At 36.8% G+C, this 27,890-nt stretch overlaps 3 protein-coding genes across 6 annotated transcripts in view; 1 reads left to right on the top strand and 2 right to left on the bottom strand.

Moving 5' to 3' along the window:
* The window catches only part of LOC127841569 (uncharacterized), an 11,343-nt gene extending 8,961 nt beyond the window's left edge, over window positions 1-2,382 (bottom strand). Inside the window, exon 1 of the mRNA XM_052370488.1 lies at window positions 1,384-2,382. Within this exon, the coding sequence (XP_052226448.1) occupies window positions 1,384-2,287 (904 nt within the window). The 5' untranslated portion in view covers window positions 2,288-2,382. The remainder of the gene's footprint in view (window positions 1-1,383) is intronic.
* Window positions 2,383-3,268: 886 nt separating this feature from the next.
* LOC127842160 (uncharacterized) lies at window positions 3,269-7,101 on the top strand. Its single transcript, XM_052371511.1, has 2 exons — window positions 3,269-3,965; window positions 4,384-7,101. Exons 1-2 carry the CDS (start codon window positions 3,573-3,575, stop codon window positions 4,672-4,674), a joined length of 684 nt encoding a protein of 227 aa, XP_052227471.1. The 5' UTR covers window positions 3,269-3,572; the 3' UTR covers window positions 4,675-7,101.
* A 1,541-nt stretch (window positions 7,102-8,642) lies between these two features.
* Window positions 8,643-27,890, bottom strand: part of LOC127840917 (cytosol aminopeptidase-like) — a 47,251-nt gene continuing 28,003 nt past the window's right edge. For all 4 annotated transcript variants that reach the window (XM_052369382.1, XM_052369380.1, XM_052369381.1 and 1 more), the window contains exons 8-13: window positions 25,268-25,392; window positions 24,551-24,742; window positions 21,479-21,558; window positions 18,614-18,763; window positions 15,112-15,205; window positions 8,643-9,674 (exon numbers count right to left, since the gene is read on the bottom strand). In XM_052369382.1, coding sequence (XP_052225342.1) covers window positions 9,610-9,674; window positions 15,112-15,205; window positions 18,614-18,763; window positions 21,479-21,558; window positions 24,551-24,742; window positions 25,268-25,392 — 706 coding nt within the window. In that variant the 3' untranslated portion in view covers window positions 8,643-9,609. The remainder of the gene's footprint in view (window positions 9,675-15,111; window positions 15,206-18,613; window positions 18,764-21,478; window positions 21,559-24,550; window positions 24,743-25,267; window positions 25,393-27,890) is intronic.

Genomic DNA, 27,890 nt, shown 5'->3' with positions numbered 1-27,890 from the left:
CTCGATACTGTTAATAATCGAATAAAATACACGTAGCAATGCCCGATAAACCACTCAAACAGGTTTGTTCGAAGAACGCGCGTATACATATTTAAAATATGTACGGAGACTTCGCGTTTGGCCGGTTGACTTTGGTTTTCTGTTTTGTATCTATAGGTTTATGACCAGCAATATGTAATAATGTAAAATAAGCCGCGAAAACTCCGCGTAACATCCCGTACTGTGTTTGATGCAGCTAAAAACTGCATAGAAAAAGCTATTAGCTATCCTTGATCTCATTCATTTAAATCTTTACCTTACATAAACTCCAACCAGAATCAACGCCGTATATCTTTTTTAAAGATATTTCTTGTTTACATTATTCCATATTGCTGGTCATAAACGTATAGATACTAAACAGAAAACCAAAAGAAGAATGGAAGTGAAATTAAAACATATGAGTCAATCGGCCACACGCGAAGTATCCGTACATATTTTAAATATTTATACGCGCGTTTTTCGAACAAACCTGTTTTAGTGGTTTGTCTGGCGTTGCTATTTGATTCGATTATCAACAGTATCGAGAATCATTGCGCTCATGCTTAATTCATTAGTCAGTATGATGGCATAATTCTTGTTAAATTAATTAAAAATAATATTTATCATGGTATTGTTGTAAAACACATTAAGAATCTATTATTGACATACCATCTGTCTGGTCTTAAGAAAATTCCAGTTCACCTAGTTCACGCTATAGCGTCTTTATTATGTAAAGATTATTTTCCAGGCCGCGAACTCCGATCAGCACATAGGGTAGAGACGCAGCGATGACCTGTATGTAAACTCTGACATTCACACACAGTGGCCGCAAATTGACCCGATATACCTCGCGAGTTGAAATGCTATGCATTAAAGCGAGTCTTACTGCTCTCTATACTTTAACATGTTAACATGTTGACAGGAATATGGAAGTTAGTACTAAATATGAGAATGTAGCCTTTAAGTGCAAAAGTTTTCGCGCTGAAAATCTTCTGAAAATAAAAGGTGGACGCACAAACTGTATTGATGTCGAGATTGAGTGTAAAACTGTTCTATCTATTAAGCCTTTTCATTAGATATATTTTTTGTTTCATGCTGTACACGCAGTAAAACAGTGTTACAAAGACGCGGACATGTTTCCAATGTTCTGGTCGTATTCTCAAATCAGCCAATGCAGTCAATGAAATGTATTCATCTGTACTTGGCCGCGGGAAGTTATATTTGAATTCTATTGGACGCTAACAAAGGTCAGGCTAAGGTGAAAAGCTGGCGTATACAGCTAACGACGAATAAAAATACTACTACTACTAGTGTAACTATAACTACCACTCGAACGAAACACATTTATAACCAAAGCTACCTTACCTGGTAGCAATTGTGCCATTTTCTGCTCCTCTGCATCTTTCTTCTGTTGCATCACCTGTCGTAGAAACGATTCGGAGATGGTCTTCTTCATTTGCTCGAGCATGTCTTTATGCGGATAAACTGGTCTGGATCCTAGACAAGAAAATACCTTTGGGCCATTTTCATATGGTCTAATCCCCGCCTTGGTGTTTCCATTTTCCTCTTTAGTTAACAAGGCCTGATTATAATAAGTCTCGTCTTTTAAATCATCAGAATATCCTGTTGTGAATTTAGTCGCTGCAATAGAGGTTGCAGTAAGTTGCAATAGTCGAGCGATATCGGGCACTTCGTTCAAGCTTTGACCAATCTCCACTCGTTTTTCTATGTGTGTTTTATCATCATTTAAGTAATGTTCTTTTCTTACATTTGCTTCACAGATATAAGCGGAAACTGCGCAATTTTCTAAAGGAGATGCTTCTTTCTTGCAAACGAAAGAATCGTCACGAAAGTATCTCGAATCAATCCGTTGTGGTGTTTTATCAATAACCGCTTTATTTTCCGTGCATTCAGTTTCACACTTATTCGATACCAAAGCAACATTGCCCGGATTATTTTCTGCAGTATCACCGTTAGCCATTTCTTGATTAAACTTTGCTTCTCCGACTTCGGGAAGATCTATACACTTTAGAATGTTAATGTCTCCACGTGTTTGCGAGCTTACACTGTTACATGATGTATTATCTTTACTTACAGCCATACTTCTACTAGTTGAAGTTTTTTGCTTTAGCACAACCAGGTTGCTTTCTTGATCTTTACCAGCCTGTGTTTGAACCACTTGAACTCCATTTTCCTTTACGTCGGCATTTGGTCCATTCTTGAGCACAACCACCCGAATATAAGGACTTGCGTTGCCGTTTTTGTTCATATCTTAATTGTACATTATTTTTTCTTTAAAAAAAAGCGGAGTTAACGTTTTGTTTTGTATACGACTTTTTGTCGTGACGTTAAATGTTTTGCCACGGTTTGTGTTAATTTTAATGACGTCAAAGACGCGCAAAAAATAAGACGTTGTTTAATAACTAACCTATCGCTCTTACGTCTCTTGAAGTCAATGCGTTGAATTGAATAATAAATATCAATATAGCGAATAGCGTAATAATGTGTCATTGAACGGCAGCATGCGAAATTTGTACGGCAGCATGCGAAATAGGTTTCAGCATAATCTTCTTTAGTACTAATCAGTAATGCTACCTAATATATTACTGCTATAACGATCCTCTTGCACTACATGAACTAATTTAAATAATCTAAAATGAAAGTGCTAATATTATAATGACTATTAAAAGAGGCTTGTATGAGTACTTAAATTACAACATTACAAGTCCGACCATTGTAGCGTGTGTTTTTTCTCCAGTTGTTGGTAAGTAATAGTCCGGAGCATGCGCACGGAATTTTTTGGCTGTCCAGCTCATCAGTTTTGCACTTTCTTTACATTTAATGTATAGTCATATTTAAGCGGGATAATTGAACAATATTATTTTTGACCGGTACTATTATTTTGTTTGTTCCTTCTGTCCGCAGTAATTTTATTGAAAACGCGGATGTTCCGGCCGTGACCTTAATCGACCTGTTGTTATTCGACCTGTTGTCCGTATCACGCTAACCGCATCGGCATAGAAACGCTCATAATTAAGTCAGGAATCACAGAGCGAAGTAATAACCGGTAAGGCCTGCTCTGCATGACTATCGAGTGGCATTTGTTAGCTATAAAGCAGATATCATCTTCGCGTGCGAGCCGCGAAAGGCATATCGATGTTTCCATCGATTTTTACCTACCCTGACTGCAAGTTGCGAAAATCGATGCGCTAGGTAAGGCGATATTCTCTTCAAATACATAATTCATCACATAACGTATCTGGTTAAAATCTGCCGTCCCGGAAATAGAATAAAAGATATTTTAAGTGTTGTTGCTGTTGTTTTTTTCGTCATAAAGTTTGGGTAATTTATCAATTGAAGACTGGAGTATGTATAACGCAGCATTATAACGGATTCTAATGTCATAAAAATACGATGAACAACAAAACCAACGTTTCGCGTTAAATAAACGTTGTTTTGAAAGAAATATTATTTTCTATGTGCATATTTTGTGATTATTTATTGACATAATAAACAGTTGAATTCGTTAGCACCTGTTTAAAAAGTGTAAAAAAATGGTTGCCTGGTCGACTGTGATAATTCCGGACGGAAACAGCTCGTCTTCTGATGAATCGTTAAAACACGGAAACACGAAACACGCAGAAACGCTGGATGACACTCTGAAATGTTACGTCTGCGATGAATTTTTCACCAAACCTAGAATTCTTCCGTGCGGACACTCGTTTTGCTCGGAGTGCGTCCTAAAATTGCGGGAAAATGCGGTGAGCGAGTTCAACAAGTCACGTGACCAAAATGCTCACAGGCGAGGGGACTGTGGGTATTTCTCGTGCCCCTGGCCGAATTGTCACTACACCATGAGAATAATGAACGTAAACAGATGGACGCTGAAAAACAGGGCGCTCGCTAAGGCGGTCTCATTGGCAAAAAAGCGGGAGAAAGAGAAACAGGTGAGTGCAATTCATTTATCAGAATTAATATGATGACGGTTATGATGACGAGGTGGATCAGATGATGATGATGATGATGGTGATGATTATGATATAAAATATCTTATAAGGAATCTGTCGATGGTTAGGATAATGACAAATGATGATGATGTTGTTTATGCAGACAACAGCCGAACTCGGTAAGAGTTTATGAATACTTAGAACTAATGAATGTAAAGTACTTTGGATCTATATCCTATTTTAAACGAAGGCCACCTTCGCCTGATACATGACTGAATTTAAAGGTAACTGGGTACAAATATCGTTAAGTGTCGTCACTTGCATGTACACATTTAAAGGCAGGTAAAGCTTAGCAGCTGTCGTCGAAAACCAATACAAAATCAGATGCGAGAATCCTAATATTTATATCGGTTTCCAGGAAACAAGCGTCCAGACTGATACAGATTGGTCGCAGACAATCGTCAATATATCATCTGCAGTCACAAATCCGTTCGGAAAGCGCAACAATTTACAGAAAAGGCAACCGGAAATGTCGATTCCGGACGTCATTTACGCATGCACGGTGAAAAACGCCGTGTCTAAGGAAAGTCTTACGGAATCGACACATTGGCGTCTGCCGCAAGAGAATGGCGGGAAAAGCTCCACGTGGTCCTCATACGTTTTTCTCGCGGGAATGGCTTTAGTTGACCAGGTTCTGAAGCCATTTTGACTGACAAAAAACAATAATTGCTGACGATGTTTTAATGTTCCTTGTGTAGATTTTCATTGTCCGCACCATCCGTAACATAATAATTGAATCGCCAACATTGTAATTGCTTTCTATGCGTCTATATGTACAAAAACGCAAATTGGCTAGGGCTAATTAAGCCGGGTTTCGATACTTTCGGGCAAAATTTATTTGACTGGTGCCGATCGTTAAGAGTAAATTAAAACCTATTAGTGAACTATTTCCCACTTCTCTTGGGTTCATTAACGTTAAAGGACCATATACTTGTGCGCTCGAAACACGATCTATCGTAATTGAATGCGCCGCTCAATCCCATTACAAGGTTTATTTGCATTAAAACAACAAAGAATGCTGCATTTATCACGATTTTCGCACACATGGTAACGCGGTTTGCCTATTGCGATTGTAAACAAACTGGACCTATTGCGAGTAAATCGCTATGTAAATATGCACGTATGAATACAAACGAATTTGTGTTGAGACTCAATAAAGGCGTCTAGACTGCGTGTTATTAACACAATAAGATACGTTATAAACACTAATACTAGTGTGTCTTTAGTCATCAAAATCGCGTTTTAATGAATATTCGGTTGTTTTTCGTTACAAGTTCTAACAGTAGAACGTAAAAAACCCTGCACAAAACTGTATTCACAAAAGTCGTTTACAAAATTTCGCGTCATTGTCCATGGGGACGTTTCAATACACATCGTAGTACACATTTTCGATACATTTTTCGAAGATACATAATTGCTAAAGGCCATATCATATGATTATAAATTTTAAGTACTTAATTAATTACATTGGCATCTCAAGCGCCTTATATATATGACGAGCATGGCGAGATATTTTGTCTACTTATTAAGATTACAAAATTCTCTCGTTAGTTAAAATTGTCGTTAAAATTGTCGTACGATCGTTTATGAAACGGCCCCCAGATTTGCTCAACAAGCTTCCTGAACCAGCCTCATTACGTGCGTGGTGATTGGGAATGAAATCCATTGTAAATGCCCTTCTTCTGATTTCAGTTGATCATATGCTAGTTAGTAAGAAAAGTTTGTGCATTTAGTACTGAAAAACCATATAGCCCAGAAAAAGTGAGTTGGCTTACTGACCGCCTTGAAATGACTGATGAAAACGGCGAAAAAAAACACGAACTAAAGAGGCCAACAAACAAACTTAGCCCAGGACAGTGAGTTAGTTAACTGACCGCCAGGACATGACTTAAATACTGTTGAAAACGACGAAAACACAATCTAAACAATAGCACTACCCAGCACGTGGGGGCGTTCTCCGATACCTATTTACTTTTTTTTTCGAACCTAGTGTACGGAGAACGCCTAGCAAAAACGTGGCTTTAGCTTGCCTTCAATGTTTACCGATCTGTATAGCAGTGATTTTGGAATATGGATTTTGTTATACATATGTTTAATGTGTTTGTAACACATTGTTTAATAACTTACTAGACAGTTTATGCAAGTATTTCATGTCAACCATTGCACGGGTTATAGCACGTTGTCACCCAATTCATGTTGATTGCACACAGTCCACAGCAATTGCTATGACAGCTAACATATGCGGATAAACTTCCACTGTAAAATACGATGTCGTATGTATGTACATGCTACCTAGTTACTATTTGATCGGCGTCATGCGAAAAAGGGGCTTAAGCAATTAGCGGCCAGTCTGATCAGAAGCTGCACTGTCCTCTGTAAAGTCATACAAGGTTTCTCGGTCTCATAAGCGGACAGGGTTGCTTCTCACGGATGCGCATGATTGGTCTGGAGCTACATTGGCCGCATAAGTCATAAGACACAATTTCGCACGACGCCGCTTATTTAAATGCAATTGTGTTGCATATCACTTACTCTCACATTCGACTCTTTATGTGCACCATATGTCAGGTGATATAATACTATATACGCCTCGCTCTGAGAAAACCAGGCTTAATTCATATGCGTAGTGTTGTCCCAGAAACTCCTGTTTATGCGGAAAATGTCGTCCCTGATTAGCCCGTGCGCATTGCGTATGCCAATCTGGGACGACTCGTGCACGTTTTTCCAGAGCGAGGCACACATTCAATCCCATATGTTTGGTCACCAAGGACGATGGAAGTCAAAATTGATGTGATGTATATTTAACACTTGCTATTTCTTTCATGTTTTCGTAATTTCGTTTCGAAAATCGCTTATAAAGTCGACAAGTTGTGTAACCCACGTGTATCCGTTTCGTATTACCGGTACACGAACGGAGTGTTGACACGTTCCAGTATCACAATGCACACACGGTACTTGAAGCAATCTGTAGAGATGGCACTGCCAGGCGATTGTTGGAAGAAATAGCATACTGGTCATGTACGTAATTCCGGCCTGTACGTAAAAAATCGGCCACCTATGTAAAACCATTTTCTTGATCTTAACGCACATATTTTGTTTTTATTTAGAAAAATCAACATGAAAACCATGCCTACTCTCAATATCTTTCAAATGTAAGAACCACATCACTGTAAACTTTTGTGTTAAATGTCACAAATCTAGCAGGAAATATTTGGCTCGTGGGCAAAGTGATGTCATAATTAGTTGCAACAATTATATCCATATAAGAAACAAATATATTTGATAAAATTATTTTTATTTTATCTAATAAACTTTAATTAAAGTTTTACCAATTAATTGTACAAAAAATTATATTCAAAACATAAAAATCAGAACCTAATATTTTTTTTATATATGAATTACCTCCCTTGATAAGAATATTACTAGATTACATGTTTTAATATTATATATAAGCGTTTACTAATAATCAACACTGAAGTCAACTTTTTAAACAAAATGTGTTTACTTTTTTAGCTATGTTTGAAAAAATTTGATTAAACCCATTAAAAACAATTATTTTTTTATGATTTAGCAGTTTCCCATTGTTTATATATATTAAAATAGGTAGGGGGAGTAACTGGTATAATAATTTCGCATTTATTTTAAATTTCAAGTAAAAAAATTTTAATAGTATAAACAGTGATTAATACTCTGAAATTGAGGACATTTGTCTAAAGATATTGCTTTGTAATTTTATCTGCAGATCAAACTGAAAAGTGGCCGATTATTTAGGTACATTTAACCTACGAAAATGGATAGTTTACATGTCATCATTTTCTGTTCATTAAGTAACATTCACCGATCTAATTCTATTTAAATTTTCATGCTAGGTGAGTTTTGAACCCAGGATTATATATGTGAAGTTTAGTTTCAACCAGTTGCCTAACACTAAAGATTTTTCTTAAATAGTCCCAAAAGTGGCCGGAATTTATGTACATGACCAGTAGTTATTTACGAAAAATTGTTCCACAATTTGTTATCTTTTTATAAACAATGAAGATCAATTGGAGGTACCATAAAATTATAATTAAAAAATATCAATATTAGCTTATTTTGCTAGAATAATGTATGTTTTACGTGCATTTGTTATTGATCGAGCTTTTATCGGCGGGTTATGCAAAAAACATTGACGTAAAAACATTCCATGTCTAATTGCATGGTTTCCAGCAAGGTGGCGGCCTATCACAAATAAAAACACGTTGATCGTTATACACGTTGGCCGTTTCAAGGTCTATTTCAAATTCGAAATAATATAGTGTAGGTCCATTCCGAAAATGCCCAATCGAAGTTTCGACTTTCTTGTGTTTCATATGTAGCCTCATCAATAATACTCATAACGTTATCACTCAGTCATGATAACACTAGTTTAAAAAACGAAGGCGAAAGTATGGGCAATTTATCCTAAAATGTTTTCAAGTTTACTGGTAAAGGTCGTTTTCTCTAAGTGTTGAGCCCCTAAAACCCAAATAATTTATGTGTATTTAACTGATAGTTCAGTGTTAGTGGCAATATAGGTTCGATTGAGAGTTGTAGAATCACCCTCAGAATAACTCTTGAAAAAAATGAAATGAAGACAGCTTTGTTATATATGCACTTTATTTGTATTTTCATAGGATTTTGAGATGGATTTTGACATGCACTAGGCACCACGGAAAGTACAAATTCTGGTTATCAAAAAGCAACAACAACTACAAATGTCTATAAAACAAGTATAAATAGTATAAATTCATCCGAATATATGTATTATTAATTAATTATTATAGAACATGTATACGTGAAGGCAAATTAATTGATAGCAAAATATCGTTGATCATGATGTCATTATTATCCCAAACGTTCCTATGTCATACTGTATTTAAAAGTTGTTGGAATATTTAAACCTATAAATTAAGTCTGTTGAAGTTTTGAAATACTTTTGAAATGCTTTGTGTCTAAGAATATTGTTATCTACAAATAAATGGGTTGTTTCTGGTTTGTTTATAATTGTTATCAAATAAATTATGTAAAACATATGGTTTTGTAATTTCATGTGTTTGTCCATGCACATTCGGATGCCCAACACGAATGCAAACAATATTTTCTTGAACTTAAAGTGACTTAATCACAGTTTAGTTAAATGAAGATTTTCAAATAATTATCCTTTATTACAAAAATGATGTACACTTTGTGTTTCAACAATGGAAAAAACACTCATGACTAAGGACTATATTGAATTATTTTTTTATACGAAAATCTGAGAAAAAATCACTTTAAGCCAAACATGGTGATGTACATGTTTTTACCTTTTTGCCACCATTATCCAATAACATCAACAGGTACATTATAAAAATGTTTAATAATAAATGTATGACACTTTTTAAATTTAAGTTAATTTTAATGCAATTTGTATGTTCCTCAAAAATAATCACTCTGTTTAATCAAAACAAAAAAAAGTTCTCTAACACAATGTATAAGATAAATCCGTCTGATACCAACACCCATACAGTAGGAATGTTCAACAAAAATGTTGTGGTACAACTGTAGATGTGCGAAACAAAGACATTTTTCAATGAGAACCCTCTGACTTGGAAACCATTTCTATGAACTCAATAATGGTTCTTGTTGGTCGACCTGAAGAAAAAAGAAAAGCAACCGGTGTAGTGAACCAAATGACAGAGAGGACAACTATTGTACAATATAGCAGGTAACACATTGTTGTACACAAAAATGGAATGATGATGTATCAAACTCAATCAGACTCAAGTCGATTACATTATAATAAACAAGTATCGCTGGAAACAATGGATGCTCCCCAATGATGCACTTTGTCAATCTATGTGTTAATAACCACCTAAAAAATCTATTTTTAGCTTTGGTGACCTCAAACCTCATCAAAAGGTAGAGGTTCATGCAAGGTACCTACATGCCAAATATGAAAGAGATTGGTAAAGTAGTGAAGGTCCTATGAGAAACTGTAACAAATGCGTGACGGAAAATCTATTATTAGCCTCGGTGACCTTGACCTTGAACCAAGTGACCTCAAACCTCATCAAAAGGTAGAGGTCCATGCAAGGTACCTACATGCCAAATATGAAAGAGATTGGTAAAGTATTGAAGGCGCTATGAGAAACGGTAACAAAAGTGTGACGGAAAGAAGTAAAGAAGGAAGGAATGAAGGAAGGAAGGACAAACTGGCAACTACATGCTCTGCCAAAATTTTATTTCGGGGAGCATAAAAATTATAAAAGCCAAGCTAATACAGACAAATATCTAACAATTGATATGCCACACAAATATAACATTGCTATGTCAAAAAGTGGATCTTTAAATCATAATTAAACAATAACATAGGGCAGACATAACAATATTTTCACAGAAATTTGTTCCTTTGTCCCTTCTTATTAATAACTTTCAAAATTTGCCACGTTATCAATACTGCTTGTAAAAGAGTATTGCATAACATCACATTTTTCACAGTTTGATTTGGACCCGCTTTCAAAACTTTGTTAATATGGATTTACCTGACACAATAAACTGTTATATTGCATCTTACTTTATATAATATTAATGGTTGTTTATAACAAGTTTGTCATTTAGTTATTGTCATGGTATCGGTACTATATTCTTTTCTAATCAATAAATATCTGAATTATGAGATACTTATTACTTGTTAAGCAAAATGCTCTTACCATGATTGGTTTTCAGTCACCCCTAAAGGTTTTCTATATTGCGCTTGTATTTAAATACCCAAGAGCTTGCCTTACTTCACAGACACCACTTGTTTCCAAGGTGATCAAGTATTTTACAGCTCATTACCAAGATTAAAACATGCCCTTCATATTGTCAAGATAAACATTCTGATCTAATTCAACAAGGGCTGTTTGTAAAACACACATGCCCCCAAAATGGGCTTTTGTGTGAATACGTTAGAAACCATTTTACTGTTTTGAGTTACTGTGACCTTGACCTTTGACCTAGTGACCTGAAAATCAATAGGGGTCATCTGCCAGTCATGATCAATGTACCTATGAAGTTTCATGATCCCAGGCCAAAGAGTTCTTGAGTTATCATCCGGAAACCATTTGGTGGACGGACCGACCGACGGACGGACCGACCGACATGTGCAAAACAATATACCCCCTCTTCTTCGAAGGGAGGCATAATAAAGCTCGAGTCATAAATATTACCCCTATAGTGGTAAGATTTTTTTTAAAGAATAGACCTAGTGACCTTGTTTCTAAACATAACTGACCCAGATTCGATCACTTTCTAGATTTATTGTAAAGATGGACATTCTGACAAAGTTTCATGAGACCTGCTGACCTTGTTTTTTGGACAATAATGTCCTAGATTCGAACTTGGCCTAGACATTGTCAAGATAAATATTCTAACTAATTTTAATCAAGATTAAATCATAAATCTTGCCTCCATTATGGTAACAAGGTTTTGGAAAGATTTGACCAAGTGGCCTAGTTTTTTTTGACACACATGACCCATATTTGAACTTTCAAGAAATTGTAATGATATACATTCTGGCCATGTTTCATCCATACTAAATTGTAAATACAGTCTCTATAGTGCAAACCATTTTTCTTTTTACAGATTTGACCTTTGTGTTTTTTGCACATGACAAAGATTCAAAAACAGCCCAGGTATTGCCAAAATAAACATTCTGACTAAAGTTCATCAAAATTGAATCATGAATGTGGCCGTTAGAATGGTAATAAGCTTTTTCTAAGATTTGATAGTAGTTTATAATTTCATATCCAGGGTGCAGGCTCGCGTGACTTTGTGGGGTCCACAATTGAATTTTAAGGGATGTAAAAACACCAGTATGTGGTGCTTTTCTTCAAATAACTTTTAAAAACAATTTTGCATTAAAATTTCAACTTGTGCATAAAAGACAGTTTTTTTTATGTTACTTATGGCAATGTGAAATACATCAGAATTACTTTATTTAATAAGGCTGTTTTCTTGGCCCAAATTCCATGTGTAACGCATTCATGTATGCGGTTATGCTTCACACAACATGAAATTTTGGCACCGGTTTCAGACGGATTCAATTATTTATTCTTAAATCTTCAATATCAGCACACCTTGCAAGAACAAGAAACCGTCTGAGACGGGTGATGTTCCCCAAAGGTTTTTTTTTTGTCACAATATTGCACTTTATATTCAGATTAAAGGAAACGTCTTGAGGGGCATAACTTTGGACAAAATAATACGATGGATGGTTTAGCAACTTAAAAATTTCAAAGGGCCATAACTCTCTAAATAAATCATCTAACCAGAACCCACTAATAACATGCGCATCTCCTCAAGGTAGTTAAACTTCCCGTAAAGCTTCAATATATTCCAGTCAGTAGTTGGGGAGAAATAGCCCAGACAAGAATTGCACTATATGTACAGTTTATAGAAAATTTCAAAGGACCATAACTCTGTGTTAAATCATCCGACCATAACCGGCTGATAAAATGCACATCTCCTGTTGGTAGTGAAACTACAAATTAGGTTTCATTGAATTCCCGTAATAAGTTGCTGAGAAATAGCTCGGACAAGAATTGCACTATATGTACAATGGAAAATTTCAAAGAGCCATAACTCTGTGAAAAATCATCCAACGAAAACAGGCTGATAATATGCAAATCTCCTCTTGGTAGTGAAGCTTCCCATAAAGTTTCATTGAATTCCCGTAATAAGTTGCGGAGAAATAGCCTGGACAAGAATTGCACTATATGTACAATGGAAAATTTCAAAGGGCCATAACTCTGTGAAAAATCATCCTACGTGAACCGGCTGATAATATGCACATCTCCTCTTGGTAGTGAAGCTTCCCATAAAGTTTTCATTGAATTCCAGTCATTAGTTGCTGAGAAATAGCTCTGACAAGAATTGCACTATATGTACAGTTAATGGAAAATTTCAAAGGGCCATAACTCTGTAAAAAAAAATCATCCGACCAGAACCGGCTGATAATATGGGCATCTCCTCTTGGTAGTGAAGCTTCCCATAAAGTTTAATTGAATTCCGGTCATTAATTGCTGAGAAATAGCTCGGACAAGAATTGCACTATATGTACAGTTAATGGAAAATTTCAAAGGGCCATTACTCTGTGAAAAATCATCCAACCAGAACCTGCTGATAATATGCACATCTCCTCTTGGTAGTGAAGCTTCTCATAAAGTTTCATTGAATTCCGGTCATTAGTTGCTGAGAAATAGCCCTGACAAAAATTGTGCATGGACGGACGTAGAGACGAAGCGGCGACTATATGCTCCCCCCCCCCCCCCCCCCAATTTTTTGGGGGAGCATAAAAACTGTCTCTTATTCACTAAAGATTTTTGCACATGTATTTCAATAACTTAAGATATTTGCTGAAATAAAGCTCTTAACAGTGTGTTTACATTCTGTCCAGCCTAGTGTTAACCCCTGTGAATCCAGTTGATCCTGCACCCTGATATCAAAAAGATTCAAACTTGGCCTAGATATTTTAAGTTTTAACATTCTGACCAAGTTTCAATATCATCGAGTCATAAATCTGGCTTTTAGACTGTTAATTAGAGTGGTAAAAATGTTTTAACCCTTTCTTACTTAGAAGCAAAGTGAAAATAGCTATGTGCAGACAGCATAAAACCAGAACAACCTGTGAGCAACTCGCAGTCTGTTCAGGTTTTATGCTGTTTGCTGCTCATTAGTATCTACGGTTTGGAGATGAGGCCTTAAAAACTTGAATTTAGCAAAAAAGGTAAATATAACTTTCTAAGGGACTACAAAAGCGTGAAAATACTAGGGATGGCATCGAATACCAATATCGGTATTCGAATGTTCGCAAATTCATTCAATCGAATATTCGAATATTCGCATAAAACGGCTGGATTGATTTTACCTTGTTATGTGTTAATTTCCATTGGTTTGTAAGTTATATCCGTTTGCTAAATACGAGGCTGTTTATTAACGTTGCTATCGAAAAATTGTATCGCTGTCGACTAATACTATGACCGGTACTGTGATCGGGCACAAATAGAATGTAAAACATCGTGTCATAGAATTTTATTTTTTAATGATTCCACAGATTTGTAGCAGACCGCGCATATGTAAAACTAAGTTTACACACATTACACGTTGCGGTCTTCTTATCCACAGACCGTGTAAAGTATTCCATACTGCAGAAGGGGCTGGTGGCATTTTCAGATTTGAATTATGATTCCTTGATGATTATTTAGTTTATATCATCTGTTACTTTTGAGTAATTCACATTATTTAAATGTCTGTTCAAACTGTGATAACAAAAACTAAATTATTATTCGCAAGTTATTTGAAGCCCTTAATTGGTACCTAATTGACAAACAACAGTTCGGGCCCTTTCTTATAGTAAGTATATTGCATTGCGCGATTTGGGTAATTCACACATTTAAATGGCTGTACATACTGTGATCACAATACTTAATTAATATTCGCCAGTCAATTGAAACCGTTAATTGGCACCCCATTGGCAAACAACAGTCGGGGCCTTTCTTAGAGCGTGTATATTGCATTGCGCAATCAACACTGATACGGGCCGCGTTATCAGTTTGACACGAAGAACGTCACGTCAAACATGTTACTCCCAGGTGGCTTCGGTTGCTTTTTAGTAAGCGGTTCGCAGGTCATTAAATATTGGTGAAATTACGTTTGAATAAAAATGCGAATTTGCGAATATCATTTTTATTATTCGAATGCTGACCATTCAATCGAATATTCGAATAATTTTGCCATCCCTAGAAAATACATATATAAGCGGTAAAGGTTTCAATAAGATTTGACCTAATGACCTGATTTAGATGCACATAGCCCAGATTTGAACTACACCTAGGAAATGTAAAGACGAAGAGTCTGTACAAATTTGATTTAGATATGAGCCACGTTGTGAGAAAACTGGGCTTAATGCATGTGCGTGAAGTGTCATCCCAGATTAGCCTGTGCAGTTCACTCAGGCTAATCAGGGATGACACTTTACGCACATGCATAAAGCCCAGTTTTCTCAGAACAAGGCTCATATGTATAGAGTCACAAGTACGCATGCACTCACCAGCCATGCCCTTGTTGAGGTAGGGCACATCATCCTTGTTTTCCATCACACCAGCTATGTCCAGGTGCATCCAGTCAGAGTGCGTCACAAACTCCTGCAAAACCAGGGTGGAAAATTCAAATCTTGGCCAAACACAACTGCTGTAAGAATAACAACATTAGCTATGTGGCTGGGATGGGCATTACACTATCAATCCTCAAATCAGTAGTCAGTACTCTACAATCAAGAGGGCCTGAAAGGCCCAAAGTCGCTCACCTGAGATAAAAAGAAATGACCTGTTCTTTGCAGCCAAAGATATCAATGGAACAAATGTTCTAACCAAGTATCATGAAGAATGAACAACAAATGGCCCCTTGGCGGACATGTTTTTTTTAACAGACCTGAACCATTTTTTAACTCTTCCAAGATATGTCCAAATTTCATGAAGACTGGGAAAAAATGTGTCTTCTAGACTGTTCACATGTTGTCACTATATACAAATAAAGAAACTGCCCCACTCCCTGGCGGCCATGTTTTTTCACTGATCAGGACCATTTTCAAACTCGTCCAAGACATCCACAAAACTAATGTTTTGACAAAATTTCATGATGATAAGGCAAAACATGTGACTTCTAGAGTGTTCACAAGCTTTTTTACTATATAAATATAAGGAAAAAGACCCCCCCCCCCCACGGCAGCCATGTTTTTTTACCGATCCAAACCATTATCAAACTCAACTGTCTTATCCAGGTGTGGTAGTGCGGTCTCCTTCGCTTACGCAAATGAACCAGTCACAGGACGGTTACAAGTTATGTAACTTTGTGAGCACTTATGTAATGCGGAAATATTTATTTGACAAACTCTTATTTCTGGTTAGGATGACTATACTGACTGGTTGTATTTCAATTAACTAAAGGCGTTCAGTCAGGGACGCCTAAATACACTCAAAGAATTTATTTATAAGTGAAAACCAAGGCAGCTTTAACAAAAATAACTAATTTTTATTCCAAGAACTCGGAAAATGAAGAACAATGACAGAAAATTAAGAACAGGTACAAGCCAAGTCTAAAGAATCTATGTATCGTTACAAAAATGAACAACATACAGTAAATACCTTAATGAATGTAAAAAGAAGTTCAAAATCTGTCAAAAAAACTGATATAAATATAAGTTAATGTTAGTCTAGAAAGTGCTTCAAAAATCTAGTTTACAAAATAGGTCTAATTTAATCTAAAGAACAATATTTATGGAGATAAGGAAACTTCAGTGAATCAAATGTAAAAATAAGAAAAATTTACTAAAGTTATTGAAATAGAATAGAGTCTTTCTAATTAAGAAAATGCCAAATAAAAATAATCTAAATAATAAGAATAATTTAGAAAATAATGCCAAAATGTCTTGATGCTGGTGTTAAAAATAATTAAGAGTTTAATTATTTCAAAATTCCAACCTTTTTCAAGAGCTGTTAACTTTTCAAGAAAGCATCAAGAGGTGTTTAAATCAGCCTAAACCGCTTATTTTATACCGTTCAGAAGAGATCAATGGCAGAGTAGTCAAATTTCCCTCAGAACAGTGCATTTATCAATGATTAATATCTTCCCAAATTCCAGAGCAGAACTAAAAATAGATTACTGAACCAGGTTATACAAGGGAGATAAATACTGCATAAATACTGCAAAATCATGTACATGTTGTCTTTCTTTCAGTTATCTCTTAGTTGAAAGGCTTATCTTAAGTGTTAATGACTAAAACAGTTATGTTCACTATGAAAATTCTGTGTTATGAAAAATTACATAATACAGTTAATGTCACATAATATTGACATAATAAAACCAAACTTTACTACACAGGAAACAAATGTTCTGACCAAATTTCATGAAGATTGAGCAAACTAGAAAGTTAATAAGATTTTACTATGTATATAGCCATATAAGGCAAAATGCCCCGCCCCTTGGCAGCCATTTTTTCAAGCAAAGGTTACCATTTCTGAACTCATCCAACTTAATCCAAGATATCATTGGGACAAATCTTCTGAGCAAGTGTGGCCTCTAGAGTGTTAACAAGGTTTTACTATAGCCATATAAGGAAAAATGCCCCGCCCCCTGGCGACCATGTTTTTCAACCAACCGACATCATTTTCGAACTCGTCCAAGATATCATTGGGATAAATCTTCTGATAAAGTTTCATGAGGATCAGACAATAAATGTGGCCTCTAGAGTGTTAACAAGATTTTGCTATAGCCATATAGCCATATAAGGAAAAATGCCCCGCCCCTTGGCAGCCATGTTTTTCAAGCAAACGTAACCATTTTCGAACTCATCCAAGATATCATTGAGACCAATCTTCTGACTAAATTTCATGAAGATTGGAAATAAATGTGGCCTCTAGAGAGTGAACAAGGCAAATGTTGACGTTGCACAACTGACAACGCACGACGCACAACGGGCAAAAGGCGATCACAAAAGCTCACCATGAGCACGTTGTGCTCAGGTGAGCTAAAAAGCTAACCGGCATTATATACTGAGGTCTAGATCTACCAGAGACATGTTCTTGGCAAACTGGGCTTAATGCATGTGCATAAAATGATGTCCAAGATAAGCCTGTGCACTCTGCATAAGCTACTCAGGGATGACTCTCTCCTCATTTATGGATTTTTTCGTTAAAAGTAAGTCTCTTCAAAATGAAAATCCAATCTATGCCGGAAGTGTCGTCCCTGATAAGCCTATGCGGACTGCACAGGCTTATCTGGGACTACGCTTGACACACAAGCATTAAGCCCAGTTTTCCGAGAATCAGGCTCTACCAGTGCCATACTTGTACAAGTCACATGCACCTTGAGGAAAACTGTGGGCTTCATTACTACCAGTGGCAGTACCATATTTTCCACTTTTATAGAATTTTTCAGTCAAAGAAAGTCTCTTTTAAACAAGCATCCAATCTAGGCCGAAAGTGTTATTCCTGATTAGCCTGTGTGAAATGCACAGGTTTATCTGAGATGACACTTCACGTACATGCATTAAGCTCAGTTTTCAGACAACTAGGCTCTGCCAGTACCATACTTGCACAAGTCGCACACACCTTAAGGAAAGATGCAGGAATAGATCTACCAAAACCATACTTTGCACAAGGCATACAGACTTTGAGAAAATAGCCCGGCTTGAATACTACCTGTACCATACTTTGCACTTTAAGCGTATGCATTCAGCCCAGCAAACCCACACACACCTTGAGGAAAGCTGCGGGTCTAGATCTAATTGTACCATACTTTGCACAAGGCACGCCCACCTTGAGAAAAAAGCCCGGCTTTAATACAACCAGTACCATACTTTGCACTTTTAGCATATGCATTAAGCCTAGCACAAGTTACACGCACCTTGGGAAAAGCTGCTGGTCTAGATCTAACAGTGCAATATTTGCACAAGGCACACGCACCTTGAGCACACGCACCTTTAGAAAATGGCCTGGCTTGAATACTACCAGTACCATACTTTGAACTTTAAGCCCAGCACAAGTCACACCCACCTTGAGGAAAGCTGCTGCGGTGCAGGAGCCGCCAGAGCGTCCAGCCTTCCCAATGTTGTTCAAGTCTGCAAGCTTGCTGTCGGTGACCTGCTTGGTGTAGTGCTTCAACAGAGGCATCCTCCACACCCTGTCTCCAGTACGGGTACCAGCCTAAATGGGAAATACAAGCTTAGTGTTCAAAACTGGCACCAGCGTAAATGGAAAATACTAGGCAAATATTCAATATGGGTACCAGCCTAGATGGGGAATACTAGGTGAGGATTCAATATGGGTACCAGCCTTGATTGGGAATACTAGGTTAGTGTTCAATACCGGTACCAGCCTAGATGGGGAATACTAAGTGAGTGTTCAATATGGGAGCCGTATTTGTTTAGTGAAAACCATAACATTGGCAGTTATTTACATTTTTGTGCAATGAAGAAAATTACCTGAACACAAATTAGTATTGAATACGGTATGTAAGAATACGATTGGCTTACTAACACAATCAAAAGAAACCGTCGGAGATGGGTGATGCTCCCCAAAGTTGTTTTTTTGTCACAATATTGCAATTTATATTCAAATAAAAGGAAACGTCTTGAGGGGCATAACTTTGGACAAAATAATATGATGGATGGTTTAGCAACTTAAAAATTTCAAAGGGCCATAACTCTCTAAATAAATCATCTAACCAGAACCCACAAATAACATGCGCATCTCCTCAAGGTAGTTAAGCTTCCCATAAAGCTTCATTGAATTCCAGTCAGTAGTTGGGGGGACAAGAATTGCACTATATGTACAGTTTATAGAAAATTTCAAAGGGCCATAACTCAGTATAACAATCATCCGACCAGAACCGGCTGATAATATCCACATCTCCTCTTGGTAGTGAAGCTTCCCATAAAGTTTAATTGAATTCCGGTCATTAATTGCTGAGAAATAGCCTGGACAAAAATTGTGCACGGACGGACAGACACACGGACCGACAAAGCGGTGACTATATGCTCCTCCAAAAATAAATTTTGGGGGAGCATAAAAACAAGCAAATTGAATTGATATCCCCCGCCAATATGCTTCTGGACACAAAAGTGTTATATTTGATTTGACACTCAAATAAGCATTTTTTCAAGATAGAAAGGGCCATAACTCCGTTATTAACAGATGGTGTACAATGCCATTTGGCTTGCATCATCCTCTTATTGATATATATACCCATACCAAGTTTCAATGAAATCCGCCAAAGCACTTTCAAGATATGGCTCCGGACACAAAAAAAAAGCATTTTTTCAAGATACGAAGGTCCATAACTCTGTTATTAACACATGGTATGCAATACCATTTGGCGCGTGCATCATTCTCTTATCCATATATATACTCATACCAAGTTTCAATGAAATCCGTCAAAGCACTTCCAAGATATAGCTCCGGAAGGACGGACAACGCCAAAACAATATCCCTCTGCCTATGGCGGGAGATAATTAAATGAGGTCACATAAATACTAGCTTTTTTTCTTCAGTTCGAGAAGGTATACATAACAAAATATGGTCCACCGGCCCGAAGCACCTCATGTTAAAATAAGTCTATTGCCATATAAAATAAGTCTATTGCCATATACATCCCCCCCCCCCCCGAAGAAAAAACCCCCATCCCCAACAAACAAGAATGGCAGACGATTGCTTTAGATAACAAAAGATGTGTTTGTCAGAAACACAATGCCCCCTATTGCGCCGCTTTGAAATAAAATTTCAATATATCATTTGACAGGTTTATAAATTATCTCCCTTTTAAAGCTTATAACTTCCCTTGGATTGTGTTTTTTTACTTTTGACCTTGAATGATGACCTTGACCTTTCACCACTCGAGATGTGCAGCTTCATGAGATACAAATGCATGCCAAATATCAAGTTGCTATCTTCAATATTAAAAAACTTTACTGTAAGGTTAAAGTTTTGGGACAGAATGACAGACAGACAGACAGGCTAAAAACAATATGCCCCCGATCATTCGATCCGGGGGCATAAAGAAAAAATTGTACTGATACCCAATACATGTATGCAAACAGGTACTTCATGTCCAACATAAAATAACAATGCAAATCATTTTGTCAAAAATATTGTCTGCACTTTCTTGTTTAGGCATTTTGTTTCTTGTGCTGTATGATATTACGTAATAATACTAATAATCAAACTAAATTTACTTGGAACAGTAGGAAATGATGAACTAGTAAGCAAACAAGTTAACTTAACGTGTAATGTTGATTTACTAACAATCACATGTTTTTGTGAGGGGAGGTACAGACTACTCAAGGGAAATTCGGAATATGATATCACTATTCCTACAGGGCGATTAGCATTTTTAGGTACACCACTGAAGCTGATATATAATAAATGGAACAATTCATGGTTGTTGTGTTCCGCAGGTGTAGCAATTGTTGATTGTAAAAAACCTGCATTCCCCTCAACCTGAAACGGTTACGTTTCTATGAAAATTACTTGTCTGAAATGATAATGACTAAGCTTCATACATACTGAAAGCCCTGCATACATACCTACTGCACGATGTTAAATGTGTCGGTACCCTGCATACATACCTTATGCAGAATGTTAAATGTGTCAGTACTGCTGCATAAGAACCTTCTGCAGGATGTTAAATGTGTTGGTACCCTGCATACATACCTTCTGCAGGATGTTAAATGTGTTGGTACCCTGCATACATACCTTTTGCAGGATGTTGAATGTGTCAGTACCCTGCATACATACCTTCTGCAGGATGTTTAAAGTGTTGGTACCCTGCATACATACCTTTTGCAGGATGTTAAATGTGTTGGTACCCTGCATACATACCTTTTGCAGGATGTTGATTGTGTCGGTACCCTGCATACATACCTTCTGAAGGATGTTGAATGTGTCAGTATTGGTGGCATACACTCCAGTCACTGCTGCACCCAGGGCTACATCTATAGCTCCTGTAATTGAAACACTGGCATTGAATAGAAACCTATTATAGATGAGCCTCAATTTGGGAAAAACAGGGTTCAATGCATGTGGGTAAAGTGCCTTCACAGATTAGCCTGTGCAGTCGACATAGTCTAATATGGGAATACACATTTCTACTTGTGTTGCATTTTTTCTAAAATCAAATCTCTTTTTACAAAAAGTGCTGTTTAGGATCAGAAAGACAAACTACCGGTATATTGCACTGCACAGGCTAATCAGGGGCAAAACTTTTACGTTTTTCTTGTATTTTTTTGTTAAAAGAAATTCTCTTTGTGGAGAAAGTCCAGGGCCCGTATTCACCAACCGATTCTTAGACTTAAGAATAAAGAATAGACTTAGAACCAAGAAATATGTGTTCAGTTTTTGAATATATACAGGCCTCCACTGGTGATTATGTCATTAACAAAATGTTCTATATGAAGAATAATATAGATAGAGATGTTTACTGCAGTGGTTGACTCAAAATTAAACAAATTCTTGAATATTCTAATTTAAAGAATTTTCTTTATTCTTAGACTTAAGTCTAAGAATTGTTTGGTGAATATGGGCCTAGGTTGGCCAAAAGTGGCGTCCCTGATTAGCCTTTGCAGACTGCAAAGGTTAACCTGGGATGACACATTTAACACATATGCATTAACCCTTTGCATGCTGGGAAATTTGTCGTCTGCTAAAATGTTGTCTGCTGGATTTCTTAAATTAGCATTTTCTTCGATTTTTTTCAAAGAATACTATCAGAATAGCAAACAGTTTGGATCCTGATCAGACGCCACATTCTGTGGCGTCTCATCTGGATCCAAACTGTTTGCAAAGGCCTTTAGAATTCGGTTCCAGCGCTGAAAGGGTTAAACCCAGTTTTCCCTGAGCAAGGCCCAACTCTATTTGGCCTAATATTGTCAAACACACTTAGAAACTACTGGTTAGTGGGATACTGTATATTTTCCTAGGAGAATCAGAAATTCTATCATTAATGAAATATCTGATATTAAAAACTGATCATTCTTTTCATCTCTCTGTCTATTTTTGATGGTTTACATTCCATTTCGTTACCATGCTATTCCTTTTAAAAGAATATCATCAAATAGATGTCACAAAACTAGAGCATTAACAAAGAAAGATATTTAAAACATATACCGGCATAATGCCAGTATGCATGTATGTACATGCATCTGAATCATCTTTTTGATTGCTCTTGAAGACCACACAAATAAATAAAATACAATCACAAACTAGTCATGGTGGCCATGTGAAAATTTAATATAACTCTTTTAATTATTCAAAGTATAATAAAAGCATCATATACCGATACATTATAGTGATATTTTTTGTTGGATGCTATTGAAATAAAATTTAGATAACAAAATCATTTAACACTTATATGATTTTTTTAAATTGGGATTTTTTTCACATTGTGATTTTGCTTTGGGAATAGGCCCATTTCACAGACCCACAGATACAAGAAACAAGAGGGCCAAGATGGCCCTAGTTCGCTCACCTGAGAGAAGTTGGTTCATTCAATCTTTACCTAATGTCAAATTTGACCTAGATATTGACCAGACAAACATCCTGGTCAAGTTTCATGATTATTGAACCAAAACTCTGGCGTAAGGAGTGTTTTTGTTTTTGTAAGATTTGAAATGGTGACCTATATTTTGAGTTGACCCCCCTTACCAAACATCAAACTTTGCTTACAAGGATTTTGTATAATATAATGAAAATTTGGACGATCTAAGGGCAATAATTATGGCATTAATTATGTGATTTTGCTCATAATCAAACTTGACTGAGATCTTTCAGCAACTTTGATAAAGAATGCTTGAGAAATGTGAATGCTAGAGTGTTTACAAACCAAATGTGGACGGACGGACAGCGTACAAAGACCAATCCTAAAACCTCACCTGAGCAATCACAACTTGTCCAAGAAATCAATAAAATCAATGTATTGACTAAGTTTCACGATGATTAGGCAAAATATGTGACTTCTATAGTGTTCGATCACAAGGTTTCTCTCTATATAGTCACATAAGGAGAACTGCCCCACCCCCCTGGCAGCCATGTTTATTGACCCATCGGGACCATTTGCAAACTCATCTGAGATATATATTAAACCAATCTTTTCACCAAGTTTCATGATGATTGTGCAAAAAATGTGACTTCTAGAGTGTTCACAAGCTTTTTTACTATCTAAATATAGGGAAAACTCCCCCTGGCAACCATGTTTTTCAACGGACCAGAACCATTTTAAAACTTAACTCACGTATCTAGGAAACAAAAGTTCTGACAAAATTTCATGAAAATTGAGCCAAAAATGTGTCTTCTAGAGTGTTCACATGTTTTCACTATAAACATATTGAGAAAAATGCCCATTCCACTGGCGGCCATGTTTTTTCACCGATCTGGACCATTTTCGAACTCGTCCGAGAAATCAATAAAACCATTGTTTTGACCAACTTTCATGATGATTGGGCAGAAATTGTGACTTCCAGAGTGTATACAAGGTTTCCCTATAGCCAAATATGGAAAACTGCCCGCCCACTGGCGGTTATGTTTTTCAACGGACCGGAACCACTTTTGAACTCAACCAACATATCATTAAGACAAACATTTTGACAAAGTTACATGAAGATTGGGCATGAAATGTGACTTCTACAGTGTTTACAAGTTTTTTCTTTTTTTTTGACCTAGTGACCTAGTTTTTGACCCGGCACGACCCAGTTTCGAACTCGACCGAGATTTCATTGGGATGAAGCTTCTGACCAAGTTTAATGAAGATCGGACAATAAATGTGGCCTCTAGAGTGTTTACGAACAAATGCTAACGAAAGGACGACGGACAAAAAACAGTCACAAAAGCTCACCTGAGCAATCAGGTGAGCTAAAAAGGCCTGAGCATATTTAAGGCAATAGAATATCACTCAGCATTTACCAATATAGACTAGCAAACCTAAAGATAACAATCACAAACCAGTCAGGGTGGCCATGTCAAGGATTAGCAGGGGGTTCACAGTCTCTGCGTAGTTGAGCGCATCAGCGAGGATCAGCCGCCCCTCCGCGTCCGTGTTGTCGATCTGAATGGTCTTGCCGCTGCGCGCAGTGACCACGTCACCAGGCTTGATTGCATGGCCGCTTGGCATGTTATCGGTCATTGGAATGAAAGCTAAATGAGATACAGAAGGAGGTTATGGACTGAAATTGAAATATATACGCTGCTCTTTGGGAAAACTGGGCTTTATAGATTTGCGTAACGTGTTGTATCAGATAAGCTTGTGCAATCCAAACAAGCCAATAAGCGATGTTACTTTACACTTTTATGGAATTTTTTGTTTAAAAGAAAGTTTGATATAAATAAACATTCATACTACATGCATATTGCCATGCCTGATGTGTTACAACGCTTTAAGAGCACAAATTAAACCTGGTTTTCAAAGAGTGCAATTTATATTTTATGCTGTCACCATTATAAATCCCTGGGATTGATCAGTAGTATGAAGTTTAATTATGGTACACATACTCTGTAATTTTTTTCAACTAAAACTCTCCCCATAAATATTGCAGGTATATGTTTTGCCAAGGCAAAAGAAAAAATTCTATTATAAAGTTTGTTAAACAGCGGAATTATGGAACATATAACTGTTTATTTTCTTATACTTAAACTGTTCCCCATTTATCTCCATGTACTCACCGTGCAGGTACGTGTTTAGTTCCATGTTGTCCGCTGCAAGGATGGATCCCAGGATACAGGCTCCCCCGCCCATGTCGGCCCTCATTAGGTCCATATTGGCCGATGGCTTGATAGAGATACCACCACTGGGAAAGATAATTTTTTTTTAGATACCACCTCTGTGGGAGGTTTTTTATGAGATACCCAGTGTGTTTTTTGTGTGTGTCAAGGTCAGGGCCATTAATTGAATCCATTCATAATGTCAAAAGGTATGTAATTTGCCAAATGACTGCCTAAAATTCCCAATTGAAGATTTCCCAATCTAGCTCTTTTGTTAGAACCCTACTTAATATAAATATTATATTGAAAAAATTAATGCCCAATTTTAAAGTATTTGTTATAAAAAAACATCAACACCAATTTTCTAATTTAAGTCATAACGTCGTGATTTTCCCCAATTTAAAGGGTCCTGACCCCATCCTAAAAATGGTGAAAAACAAGAGGCCCAAAGCTGCTCACCTGAGATACAAAGGAACTTGTTACTGACATGTTCTGTGCAGCCCATGATATCATTAGAACAAATGTTCTGACCAAGTGTCATGAAGATTGAATTATAAATATGTCTTTTAACCAAGGTCATGCAGATTGAATTAAAAATATGTTTTTTAAAGTGTTTACAAGGTTTTACTATCACCATATAGGAGAAAAATGCCCCGGGGGTCATGCTTTTCAACAGAACAGAACAATTTTCAAACTCATTCCAGATATAATTAGAACTATATATAAATTTTCTGAACAAGTTTCATGAAGATCCCACAATAAATGTGATTTCTAAAGTGTTTACAAGGTTTAACAATAGCCATATTAGGAACAAGAGCTGTCACCATAGGATGACATATGCCCACGAAAAACACTTTTACAAAACCTAAATGCAGATTTCAAAACCTAAACGCAGACCCTTAGTTCAAGGTCAAGGAGAAAGGGGTCAAAATTTGTGTGCGTATGGAAAGGCGTTGCCCATATACACATGCATACCAAATATGAAGGTTACATCTGAAGGGACATAGATTAAGAAGTTATGAGCATTTTTCGAAACCTAAACTCTAAGTGTCACGGACAGACAGGCAGACGGACAGACAGACGCACGGAAACGGGATCACTATATGCCCACCTTCTGGGGCATAAAAATGCCCCGCCCCCAACAAACCAGAACAATTTTATAACTCCTTCGATATATCATTGAGACAAGTATTCCGTCCAAGTTTCATGAAGATCAGAAAGTAAATGTGGCCTCTCGAGTGTTGACAAGGTTTAACTATGTTGACCTAGCACAACACACAACGCAGGACGGACAAAAGGCTCAAGTTAGCTAAAAACACTGAAACCACCACTGTTTTAGATACCATCACTGTTAGAGATATTTTCTTTTAAATACCCAGTCTTTTGTTTGTTCAAATTTGAGGCCACTATTGGGTGCCATTCCCAATGGAAAAAAGTATTTATATTGTGAAACGTTTCAAATGAAAACAATTTTATTCTAAATTTTGAAGCATTTGTAAGCGAAACCATAACAACACAAATTTTACCATTTAACCACCTCTAGGGGAGATACTATTTTATGAGATACCACCACTGACTGGGGGAGATACTTTTTATGAGATACCACAACTGGTGGAGATATTTTCTTATGAGATACCACCACTGGTGGAGATACTTTTTTATGAGAAACCACCGCTGGGGCAGCTTCTTTCTTATGAGATACCACCGCTGGAGCAGCTACTTTCATATGAGAAACCACCGCTAAGGCAGCTACTTTCTTATGAGATACCACCGCTGGGGCAGCTACTTTCTTATGAGATACCACTGCTGGGGCAGCTACTTTCTTATGAGATACCAACGCTGGGGCAGCTACTTTCTTATGAGATACCACTGCTGGGGCAGCTACTTTCTTATGAGATACCACTGCTGGGCCAGCTACTTTTTTATGACATACCACTGCTGGGGGAGATACTTTCTTATGAGATACAACCGCTAGGGAAGATACTTTCTAATGAGATACCACTGCTGGGGGAGTTATTTTTTATGAGATACCACTGCTGGGGGAGATACTATTTTATGAGATACCAACGCTGGGGGAGATATTTACAAATTGTATTATCTGTCCATCAAAATTCATTAGAACTCAGCATTAAGACCACCTCACTATTAAGACTACTTTTCATAAGTCCCACAGGATATCTTTATAGCGATGTTCACTGTATAATGTCTACTATCCAACCTCTTTTATTTGTTTATGTCAGTAATTCTTTTCATGTTCATAAAATGTTTCTTATGCTGTTTGTTTTTGTAGCATACTGCTAAAAAATCTCATCTTTTGTTGCCATTAATTGAGATTAATTTTGTTTAGAAGATTTTTTAAAAGACTGGGTTAGGATTTACATGGCATAGTTCTGATTATTTTAATACTTTCATTATTCTAATAATGCATACATGTTTGTCTTATACTTGTGTGGAGTGTAATTTGAGGGCTGAATCATAGTTTTACCCTTTGTACCCCTCTCCACACATACAATGAGGGGCGTATAATGGATTTCTGAATGTGGGACAATCAGAACATCTCCTTTAAAAATTGTAGTACTTGAAA

Source organism: Dreissena polymorpha, chromosome 8, assembly GCF_020536995.1.
Source record: "Dreissena polymorpha isolate Duluth1 chromosome 8, UMN_Dpol_1.0, whole genome shotgun sequence".
Lineage (NCBI taxonomy): Eukaryota > Metazoa > Mollusca > Bivalvia > Myida > Dreissenidae > Dreissena > Dreissena polymorpha.
Note: the sequence above shows the minus strand (reverse complement) of the source record. Positions and strands in the feature narration are given on the sequence as shown.